The 12,148-nt window shown below is 48.1% G+C and overlaps 1 protein-coding gene across 2 annotated transcripts in view; it reads left to right on the plus strand.

Annotated features, from left to right (window-relative positions):
* Positions 1-2,733: 2,733 nt before the first annotated feature.
* Positions 2,734-12,148, plus strand: part of LOC129587928 (uncharacterized) — a 29,913-nt gene continuing 20,498 nt past the window's right edge. For both annotated transcript variants that reach the window (XM_055481902.1, XM_055481903.1), the window contains exons 1-2: positions 2,734-3,133; positions 4,950-5,796. In XM_055481902.1, the coding sequence (XP_055337877.1) occupies positions 4,968-5,796 (829 nt within the window). In that variant the 5' untranslated portion in view covers positions 2,734-3,133; positions 4,950-4,967. The remainder of the gene's footprint in view (positions 3,134-4,949; positions 5,797-12,148) is intronic.

Raw genomic sequence — 12,148 nt, forward strand, 5'->3', positions numbered from 1 at the left:
AGAAAAAGAAGGTTCGATAGTCAAAAAAGGAAGAAAATTTTCGTGGTCAGAAAAAGAAAAAGATTTCAATGGTCAAAAACAAAAAAAACCTTCTGGACGACGACACTCTTAAAATATCCGTAGGTCTGAGATTGTGAGTTGCAATAATTATGTGAGCCTCACGATTGTATGAAGTACCGAAACACGTGGATAAATACGGACACCATGGTCTATCTTGTGCATTCTCTGCTGATAAACACCCACGACACGGCGGGCTGAACAGCATCGTATGCCGATCTCGTCAGCTGGGATTCCGGCAAAACTGGAGCCACGTGGCACATCGCATACGTCCGAACGACGTCCTGATGGCTGTACAACCTTCGCCTGGCAGAGAGGGATGTGCTTAGCGTGGGACGTCACTTGTGTGGTCACGGTTGCGCCTTCTCACGTCAAGTCTACGGCGGCCAACGCAGGTGCCGCAGCGGTGAAAGCAGAAGAAAAGAAGTCCCGGCTTTATTTGTATCTAAGTGGCAGATACACATCTTTGCACCGATAGCTTTCGAAACAATGGGCCCTTGGGGGCCGTCCGCTATCGTCATCATCAAAGCACTGGGTAAACGACTCGAACAACACACGGGGGAAACCCGTTCTCATGAATTTTTACGCCAAAGATTGTCACTGCAGATTCAGCGCGGCAACGCGGCGCCGGTTATGAGAACGATGGAAGGAGCAGAAAATTTTAACGAAATTCTGATGTTGTAAAAAATGTTGTCTGTTATTACAAATTTATGTTGTTCCTCAGGTGAAATAAACATATTTCAGGTGAAAAAAAATATTTCTGGTAATGCGTTAAGAAAAGTTTTGGGAATTACACTTGGTAGTCTGTACGTTTAGTAGAGTAAGTAGTCCGTACTCCGTGGTACAGAAAACGCGTACCAGCTAAACATATTTTTGAGAAAAAGTAATTAATTACACGTGCGCTGAGTGTGCTATGGATACCGTGATGGCGAGGTAAAACGGAACATCAACTACGGCATCCAGAAGATGAGGCGAACAAAAACCAAACTCACCATTTCCCAGCAAGTCACCCTTTATCACGCCTTTGTCCAGCCATACATAGATTACTGTGGACTGGCCTGGTCAACGGCGTCTTCGGGAGAGCGGGAGAAGTTGAGTAAACGTCAGGATGCGGCCCTGCGAACCATCACCGGATACGGGATACGGGTAACACCGCAACTGTACCGGCAGCTGGGGATTACCCCAGCAAAAGATCGATTGCGCCAGAAGGAAGCAGCCTGGCTTTTCAAGATCCGCAACCGGGAGAATTTTGCTGTGCCATCATACGTGTGTGACTTGGTTCCTTTCACGGACACCAGTGCCCAATATGGACTTCGCCGGACAGAGCGGATCGATGCCACCGCGCGGCGGAGCATCGGAGAGACGATCCTTGCGATGAGGCTTAAAAGTCTGTTCAATAAAATTATGAAGGATGGAGATAATCTGTTTGGCTGTGGTTCTGTCGAAGTCTTCCTTTCTTTACTGCGTCTTAAAAAGATTGTTTAAATTTTTGCTGTTTTATTGTTGAACTTTGATATTGACCAGAATATTGAGTGCCTCAGGGTTTGTCTGCTCGGAAATAAACTAAACTAAAACTAAGGAACGGAACGGCCTTCCGACACGCCCAGAAAGCATGGGACACTCTGTTAATTATTAATGTACGTAGTACGTACTCACGTACCTACATCAGTTTATTCAGTACATACACTCTGTTTTGCCATCTGTACTACTAGCGGTGGTTGCGAACCACATTATTTTATATTGCACGAGAGCGAGCGCCAGTACCACTGCGAAATGGTGCTGGGATTGTGGAACTGGAAAAGCGTGACGTACGCTCTTCGTGGCGTCAGACAAATTTAGGGGCCATCCATAAATTACGTAACGCTAAAATCCACGGTTTTGAATACTCCACTCCCTGTGTGTCACAATGCTAACAAAACCGAGATCCCCTCCCCTAAGCGTTACGTAATGAAATCAAAACCCCTCCATAAGCTATACCATTGTGACGTCATAATTGTAACAAAACGTAACAAATTTTTTAAAGCCCCCCTCCATTTTGGCATAAATCGTAGCGTTTCAAAGACCCCCCTCCCCCTACTTGCGTTACGTAATTTATGGATGCTCCCTTATGCTCTTGACGAAGACTTATTGCAGCACCTCCCGCTTCGCGCTCGGTGCAAATTATTGTATGCGATGGTACATTTTGTTTTTCAAGTCGTTATGGTGCTGCAATTATTTTGTATTATAACCAGACCAACCATGCCTTTTCCGCTTTCCGTATCAGACGGCAGCGGCATTCGAATGCAAAGTTGCAAACATCTGAGAGAAATCGCAAATTACTGTAGATAATGGATCGGCCTGTTACTGTACACTGTACAGTTTGCATGCACAGACTACAGAGTACAGACCGCAACCGGCAGCGTGCCGACTTCTCTCTACAGGCTGGTGCCAAGCCACGCTTGCTATCAAAATATGCGAGTGCTGAGCGCGCAGCCCCGAGACAGATGCCTATCGGGCTGCGAGGAGGGAACCTTCTACAATAATATGTATCGCACTGCATACCTTTCCTGTACTGTTTACATACTGCTCCAGGCTGCAGCCATCCGCCCGTAGTTGCGCAGCATGGCTGCGCTACACTGATAGCGTCTTCATTCTACACGGTCGTGGTGTTGTAATTCTAGACGGATGAATGGAGCAGTTCAGGGAAGGGGTTAATGCGACGCTACTCTATTCCTTTTATACAGTTGTATATTCTATGGCCTAAAAATATAAGTATCACCGTATAAGATGGTGAATATGTTCCTATAATTTATAATATAATCATTATATCCGTGTAATGTAGAGTAGTCATACACTAAATGGTGCCACGGCCCCTAATTATTAGGCTCGTTACGCCACTTTGTGGTAATAATTCTGCGCGTTTAAATCTGGATTCTTGTTACAACAATGCAAATTAAGAGCACAGCTGGTTAGACTGTTCGAGTCAGACAAGTTTTTAATTTTACATACGAGTATTCTTTTCACCTATTTCTCGTCAACATTGATTTTTTCCGCGATGGTTTGCCTGGATCACTTGAGTTCCTAACTTTCCTACACTGTAAGTACATTGAAAATATTTGCAGTGCATGAAACCTTCGTAGTTCGTACACTACATGAGTATTAGTAATCAGTTATACAAAAGGGGAAAACACTGAAACTGTCCATTTTTTCCGGGCTGTGCAATATTTCCGCACATCGCAGAAAGAGCCAATTAAGGTAAATTAATGGCGAATGGCATTTCACGTTTATTTAAGATCCACTACTTGGCAGCGCGAACACGATTAATTCAGTTGTAGTCTCAAGAGCATTCGCTAGAGTAGTACAGTAAAACTTCATGAATCTAAAGCTTATGGAATTTTTCAAACAATTCTGCAGTTGTTTCAGTTAGTAAACTTTAATCAGTTTGTAAACTTTAGTTAGTTGGTCTTAATCGTTTGGGTTTTCAGGAAATTTCTGATCGTCGATTGAAATCAAATTTTTTAATCCTTCGAAGTTCAAGGAAAGAAAAGATTTAGGTAAACTATTAAACGAGTTTATCTGTAAGTTGCAATATTATTTTACTTAAAAATTAAGTTTCACTTAATTTTTGATTTGTTCGTTTAGCTGCAGTAATGCTAGAACCTTACAGAAATTAAGTCAGCCGTTCAAGATTTTACTGCCTGCATTTTTAATTCGACCTGCGCTGGTTTTATGGGGCATAAATAACTTTCTCTGCAAAGCGAGTTGTTGGAGTCAAAACTGGTATGAAATGTGGGATTATGTGCCAAAGATGGTTTTTCTCTTTCGAAAGTGGTATCAAGGTTGCATATTAGGATGCAAGGGTGGCATACGTGAATTTAAATCGCTTGGGCGGGAGGGGCACCCGGGGACCCCAAGACGAAAACGGTAAACTAACCTACCGCAGAAACTGCACTTAAAATTTTTAAAAACAATTTAGCTTGTTCAGTTTGCGTGTAAAGCTACATAATTATATGGTAAGTGCCGTGTAAAAAATTACAACAAGTGCTAGCGAGCGATCTTGCTGCCAAAATTGCTGGAAATTCTATCAGAAATGATAGAAATAGATCTAAAATTTTTGCAGCGAAATCTGAAGGGCGTGTATTTAAGGCTGTAATGCCGCTGTATCATGTATAAAGTCTACAAAAAAGATACACTTTCGCGCGTAGGCAAAAAAGCCTTCACCATAAATAAATGGGAAAACTTGCCAAACTTTTAGGAAAACATTTTTTTTGCTAAAATCAGTTATTGAAAAGTAGAATTATGGGAAGAAAGTAGGGACTAACTTGAGTTTAAATTTGAACTTGAGTTTTCATTAATTTAATTTTAATTTAAACGCGATTTGTGTAATCGGTACGATCCCCGATCAGGATAGCATAGAGCGAGTGTTTCTTTTGTAAATGCTGTTTTGTTCTGGTGCATAGCTTTTGTACTCGCACCATGATACTTATTACTTATTAAAGGTTTAATAAGTTATAATTTATTTTGAATGACAATGTCATAAGTAGCATATGCATATGATCGCAGATGATGTGAAAAGATACAGGCTTGCGCACCTGCTGAAGTTAGGAGCATGGTTTATATCGCAGTAAACTGAGTAAAGGCTGTATTTTTTTATAACGGGCAAGCAATGCACACAGTGCTCGGAGCTACTATACAAACAGCAGTAGTGTGGCAATACCGTACAATTACAATACACGTGATACTTTTAATCAATAAATTCCTGTTTTTTGTCACGCCCAACTGGACGATTGCCGATAAGTATTGTTTTCAGGTTTTATTCTATTAACGTTATTCTACCTGTATGCAGAAAAGATAAAAATTTTTCGGAGAAGCGAACCGGTGACCGCCCTGTGAACCTGTTTTATGGATTACAGATCATTCCACAGATCAGCATGGAGTTTACGCCGTTAGTGATGCCACAGTTCCAGCCACTCTTGGCTGAGGCTGGCCAGATGAGTTACCAGAATATGGTGGCGGTCCTCAATGATGACAACAGCTGGTGGCTGGGATACATTCAGGATATGAACGGCGAGCTGGCCTTCATCCACTTTGACTCGAAGAAGGTCACTAACCGTTGGGTGCACATGGGACGGGTCTGGGCGTTGCCATTCTATGCAGACACCCGCCCATTTTTACATGCGCGCAAAATGCAGGTCGTCTATGCGGCACTGCGAGACGAAGACGATGGACCGTTTCGTTTCCGACAGGTAACAATGTTCAATGAAGTGCAAGGATGTGAGACATGTCGACTGTACTACATCAAAACCGTGACTATTGACACCAGCGACCAGCAAAACAGCGCGCGTTGTGAACTGGTTCAGCACTGCCAAATTACACCACATCTGCCGCCCGCCGGTTCTCCGCTGCTGCTGCACTCCATCAGCGGTCTGCGCTGCACCAAGTACATGGTGCCCTTCCCCGCAGCCCCGACGATTTTCCGTGACGCCTCCGATAAATTTCGCATCATCAAGCACTTTCGTCATGCATTTGAAGGGAACAGGTCATCCGTTCATAAATGGGACTGTTGTCGCTTTCATCTGCGAGCTGAACGGGATGGATGCATGTTTATCTTCATGGGTCCCGCAGTGGACGCCGAGATGGCACAGAACATGGTGAAGACGTTGACACAAGTGCTGGAGACACACCTAGCCAGTCGGGAACAATGGCCAGCGATTATTCGGCAAAGTCCATGCATAACTGAGCCATGTCGGCACGAAAAAGGTAACGCCTCAAGTGGTCATTGCCGTCCATTGGCAAGAACACTGTTTTGGCGCAAACTCATGACAGTTGCATTTTTGTGTGAAATGATACATGGGTAACACGCCAAACTTAATATTGTTTTAAATATAATAATATAATATTATATACAAGTATCGGTCGCGCGAGCGCGCGACCAGCTGTGTTCGAGGTAGGGAAGAAAGAAAGATATTACAAAATATACTTTGTACAGCAATAAAATAGATTTCAAGAAATATTTCAAAGTAAAACCCCAGCGAGTCAAGCTACTAAAATATTTTAAACATGTAGAAATTGTTAGAGGCACGACAGCCTGCGTGGTAGATACGCCACTTTGCGTATGCGTACCAACGCACACATGCTGATTCGCCCTCTCTCGTACGTACGTGAGTGGCTGCACTGCACTCTCCGCCTAGCGGATCTACCGCGGGCGCACTCACTGAGCATACTTGCTCTCTCGTTCCTCTCACTCGCAGTATGACTCAGCGCCTATACGCTCGCGTTGGATACGAGCCCAGTCTGCGCAGCACATTCCACATGTCTGGACGCACGACGTTGCCGCCAGCGCTCTTTCTCTCTCTACATTTCATTACGCGCTAGAATTCGCTCGCAGCAACATGACTTGCTGATTTTCATGCCAGACATTGGCGTCTTTGTTCTTTCTCCCGCAATCACGCGGTATTTTGCTCCCCTTTATTTGTCAATAAAGATCACTGTGAGCTCCCTGCGCTTGCCTGTTATATGGTAAGCAGATCGTCTGGTTTTCTGTCCACCGGATCCTTTGAGGAGACGGTAAAGGCATAATTTGGCGGAGAACTCGAGGAACCCACGGTTGAAAGTCAGATCGACTGCGAACGCAGCCTCTGCTTTCACCTAGCCTCACTGTCTCGCGATTGTGGTAGCAACAGGTTGATCGCAAAAGCGATCCCTTCCACTCTCGCATTGCCCTATCTCTCGTCTCTTCCACACAAGAAGAGCGACTCGGCTGACTGCCCCAGACGGACGAATGGGAAAATCCCCACTACCCACTGAAGGATCAGGCTCACACGACAGCCTGCAGCGCGCGAACGGATCGTTTCTGCAAACGGGGACCTTCGCCTTGAACGGCGACCCGCAACTTTAACGGATTTCGACCTCCCAACGGCGGATCACCGACCTCCACGGACACCAGTAACACACCGGTAAAGTCCTGGTTACAGGTCGATGTAGGTCGATTCTAGATAGAATTTCTAGATTCTAACGGCTAAATTTAATTTCTAACAAAGAAATTTAAATTTTCTACGGTAAAAAGTTAATTTTTGTCGGAGAAACCGACTTAAAAAGTTACTTTACCGACCTAACGGACCACTCTGGATAACCGACCAGAGGTCGGTCATTGTCTTATTTTTCACTTTTGGCGGACTTTTCACCGTCAGAAAAATTCCTAAAATTTTAAAAATGATTTCTGACGGATCAAAAATCAGAAATTCGACCAAATAACAATTTTGGCCGACCTAAAAATAATTTGTTTTTCTGCGAAAAATAAGCGAGAAAATTCTCGAACTTCCTTGTGACGTCAGAACGTTCGATTTCAGTACTTTAGCGTTAGCCAATCAGCGTGCCGGGGAAACTTCCCACACGCTTAACATAGGCGTGAGTCATCATTTCTTGAATTTTGCACGCGGCTCGCTATTTGTGACGTAGGCAGTGAAGTGCAAGACCACTTAACCCTGTGACGTCATACTGGTCAGCGCAGTAGTATAGGACGTACGTTACCGTATTACTATATCATACTGTACTGTACCATAGTACTGTATAGTAACCTTGTGTACTGAGTCACACACAGACACGTCAACAACAACAACAACATCAAGTCGGACCATGCTGACCCTCGGAAGTTCCTGAACCAAAAGACGTTCCTGATTCTATTGAACATCCCCACAGAAGGGATTGTTCAATTCACTGCATACAAGCAGCAAATCTTGTTCGGTTCCACTTTAACCGACCTAACCCGACAACAATGTCGTACCCGAAGAAGAATGAATACGCCCGGGATTTCAACACCGATTACTCCCGGCGCCTGACCTCAAACGCACCGTACTCACTGCGGCATGCTGGTCGGGATGGAAGTCAGCCGTCATCAACGGACTCGGTGAAGTCGGCCCAGGCACGGGAGAAGCGTAACGAGCGGATCCTCCTCGCCGATTCCAACCCGACCTCCGATGACAGCTTCGAGGACGCTCACGACAAGACGTTCCTCGAGCCCCAAGCTGACTCAGCAGCCCCGTCCCACCCGACCGGGGGGGAATCGGAGAAGCTGCAGGCTGAGACGACATTGTCTCATGCCGAGTCGGAACACCCACATGGTGTACCGACCTCATCGGACCCAACTGAAGGAACTCAGCCGAGCTCACAGAAAGCTCAGGAGTCGGTTACGACTACGACAGTCACCAACATTGGACGCAAATCACCCAACCAGACGGATGATGCGACGAGGTCGACCTCGCCCAACGTGGGCAGAGCGACTTCACCGACCTCGAAGGACGGCGAACAGCAACCGACCTCGAAGGTCGGAAAGAAGCAACCAACAACGGAAACCGACCAAGTCCAACCGACCACAGAAGTCGGAAGGACATCACCGACCTTGAAGGTCGGTCAACAAAACCCGACCTCGGAGGTCGGTCATCCTCAACTAGGAGGCAAGGAAGGTCAATCGTCACCAACTAAGGACGTTGGCCAACCAATACCGATTAAGGAAGTTGGTAATATCCAACCGACAACAGAAGTCGGAAGGATTTCACCGACCAACTGGGTCGGACAACTTCCACCGACCAAGGTCGGTCAACAGCAACCGACCTCGAAAGTCGGTCAACAGCAACCGACCTCGAAGGTCGGTCAACATCAACAGAAGATTGAGGTCGGACAACAATCTCCGACCAAGGAAATCGGTAAAGTCCAACCGACAACAGAAGTCAGAAGGATCACTCCGACCAATAAGGATGGAAGTCCATCGACCAACCAGGTCGGACCTCATCCGACCACACAAGTCGGAACTGAGGTCGGACAACTTCCACCGACCTTGAAGGTCGGACAACAGCAGGTCGGTTACGTACAACCGACCTCCCTGGAACAGAAACCAGTGGATAACAGGTCGGATACGGAAGTCCAGCCGACCAAACTAACGGTCAGAACGGGAAAAACGGAGGCGCCGCCACGAAGCAGCCCGCGCCTAACTGGATCACCGACCTACTTACCTGCACCCAACGAAAGGGTCAGTTCACCGCCCAAGCGACCTTCACCAACTGGAAGTGAGTCGACTCGGGTAATGGGAACCTTACCAATGGTACGAACACCTTCACCGACCGATGAAGTCTTTGGGACGACCACCACAAAAGTGGTTCGCCCGGATAGCAGGGATGGATTCTTCCGAACGCCGATGACACCCCACTTGGGTAATCATAGGTACCAAGCAAGCACGCTTGAGTACACGGCACGGAAGTGGATTGCATCCACACCTCCAGAAAGGATTGACTATATCAACCGGCTCCGGGAACGATGTCGCCAACCGATTACACAAACCGTGTTGGCTGACCAAATCGTCAACTCCGCGGAAGGTACGATGTCGCAGTCGGCAAACGCCCATAAACTCGAACGAATGAGATGGGAAAAGGAACTCGCCGAGGCTAACAAAGTCATATCCGACCAACAACGGCGGATTGACCAGCTCGAGTGTCACCTCAAGAGGTCCGACAACCCATGTCGATACGACTTCGAAGAGGTCGATAAACTCAAAGGCACACTGGAGCGGTCCGTGGAACCGGTCTTTGAACTAAAAAGACGGCTCGCCACCGTGGAAAAAGACCTAGCTGATACACAAACTGCACTGGTCGAATCGGAACTGGCGGCAGGAGAATTCCACCAACAGTTGAATCAGGCCAACGAGGAAGCCGAGGCTTACCGAAACGAGGTCGACAGATACGTAGTCGAACTCAAGCAGGCCGACAATGAGGTCGACCAACTTGCCGACCAGGTCCATGGACTTAACGATGTGCTGAAGGAGGAACAGAAGCTCCGAGCACAACTGGAATACAGTCTGGCGGAAGCTCAGAAAGTGAACGAAGCGCAACGGAACCGCATCGTTCACCTCGAAGCCCGTGAAAACGAACTCTACGCCTACGGAGAAAACGCGGACGAATATATCGACGACCTGAATCGGTACATCGATGAGATGGATACGGAGGTTCGGTGCCTCCAGGAGAAAACGAAACACCTGGACCGAACCAGGGTAGAACCTCCATCCTACAGGACGTCGATGGCAACGGACCACTATCCGTCGCAGACTGTTCGGAACATCCTGTGGGATATCCAACCTAAGGAGTCCGAGAAGAAGGAACCGACCTACTTCGTGGGAGTGGTTACGAACAACCCACTCTCCGGAACTCTTCATCAACAGCCTTTACCGCATCATCCAGAACCGGAACACAACACGTCGACTGCGACACCACATGTGCCAACGTCGAATGTTCCGACAACAACAACGGCTGGTACCTACACAAGTACCATGTATGCAACGCACACAACGATGCATGCGCCAGCGCCCACCGCGTCCCACCTGAACGGACCACGGGGAACGGAACGCGATACAGGACGGCGACTGGAAGGACGAACAGGCTCTCATCCCAACATGGATGACTTCGGACTCTTAACTATACGCGACTCAGATTATCAGAGAGCCCGGGTGGGGTCATACCCAATGATCCTCCAAGGACATAACCGACAACCCGATTCGGAACACTTCGCTGACAATCCGGAACAGTCCGATCCGACGCCTCGATCGACCCACAGAAGGTCAGTACCAAAGGAGGCCGCAAACAAATCAGTTTGGACGGGTCAACGATAACCCGGCCGGATTCTTCCAGCAGCCAACACGGCCCCCTCGAGCAACAGCACCTCAGCCGGATCGTCAACCGGCTGGATATCCGGACCAACAAGGTCGGGGATATCCGGATCAACAGAACCACGGATATCCTGATAACAGAAATCAGGAATATCCAGACCAACAAGGTCGCGGCAACCCGAATCAAGATCGAGAACCAAACCCCGCTTCACCGACCGCCATGAATGCACAACAAGCATTCCAGGAGACGATGATTCGCGTATGTGCTCGCGGACGCAAACAGAGATTGCCTGAATTCGACGGTGACCACAACAAAATCGAAGGGTGGCTCAAACAAATCCGCCGATTCCACGCGGAAGCACAAGCATGGCATGAATCCGACCACACATTCATGACGGACCTAGTCTCGCGACTCGAAGGCCAGGCCGCCCAATGGCACCGGGACACTGCCGGTGCAGAACCAGACGGAGGATGGCCGGTCAACCTATGGTTGGCAAAGTTCGAAGAACGATTCGCGGACAAAAACAAGGAGATCAACGCATTGACAGCGATGGCCAGACGAAAGTACCGCTTCGGTCAAGAGACACCGGAACAGTACTATGACGCCATGATGAACATTAAGTCACGATCTCAGACCATAACCGACCAAGTGGCACTTCACCACTTGAAGGAAAACATACTGGAACCCAAACTAAGGGAAGCCCTGGATATCCGAATGCCGACAACACCGACCGAACTTCGTGACTACATACGGCAGTTCGTCAACGGCAAGGAGATGTACGAGGTGGTAAGGGGATCACGGGACACCGACTACGCCCGAGTCCGCGCCACGATTCCGGTGCAGACTCAAGCCCCACCACCGCCTGGTCGCCCGACCGCACCAGCCGTACATGATGCCGGGATATCATACTCCGACGTATCGACAACTGACTCCCCCGCCAATGACGCTACCAGCGCAACTTGCGCCGGCTCAGCAACCGACCTGGGCAAGTATGGCGGCCATGAACCAAACACGCTGGCGGTTGCGGAACAACGGGTTACAGGTCAGGTCCAGATCCCACAGGATTGGACGTACGGTACTATCCGGCCAACCACTCGGCGGCGGAAATCGCGCCCGCGGTAACTTCAACCGCGGCGGAGGCGGATACCAACATAGTAACCGGTCTCCCCAAGCACCACAGAGTGCTTGGCAGTTCACCACCTACGTGGACAAGATGGAACAGCTGTTTCTCCAATGGACATTGGCGAACAGCTTCACCTGTCACTACTGCAAGTTTGGCAACCATGACCAAACACGCTGCGCGTTTGCGGGAACTCGGGTACAGGACAACCCGAATCGCCGCTGGTACGAGGATTGGCACGTACGGTACTTATCCGGCCAACCACTCGGATCGGCAAACCCGCACTCGGCACTGATCGTGCCACCCCCTCGACAACGCCAACAAGGAGGAGGTCAACAGG

Source organism: Paramacrobiotus metropolitanus, unplaced genomic scaffold, assembly GCF_019649055.1.
Source record: "Paramacrobiotus metropolitanus isolate TYO unplaced genomic scaffold, Prichtersi_v1.0 Parri_scaffold0000027, whole genome shotgun sequence".
NCBI classification, from domain to species: Eukaryota; Metazoa; Tardigrada; class Eutardigrada; order Parachela; family Macrobiotidae; genus Paramacrobiotus; species Paramacrobiotus metropolitanus.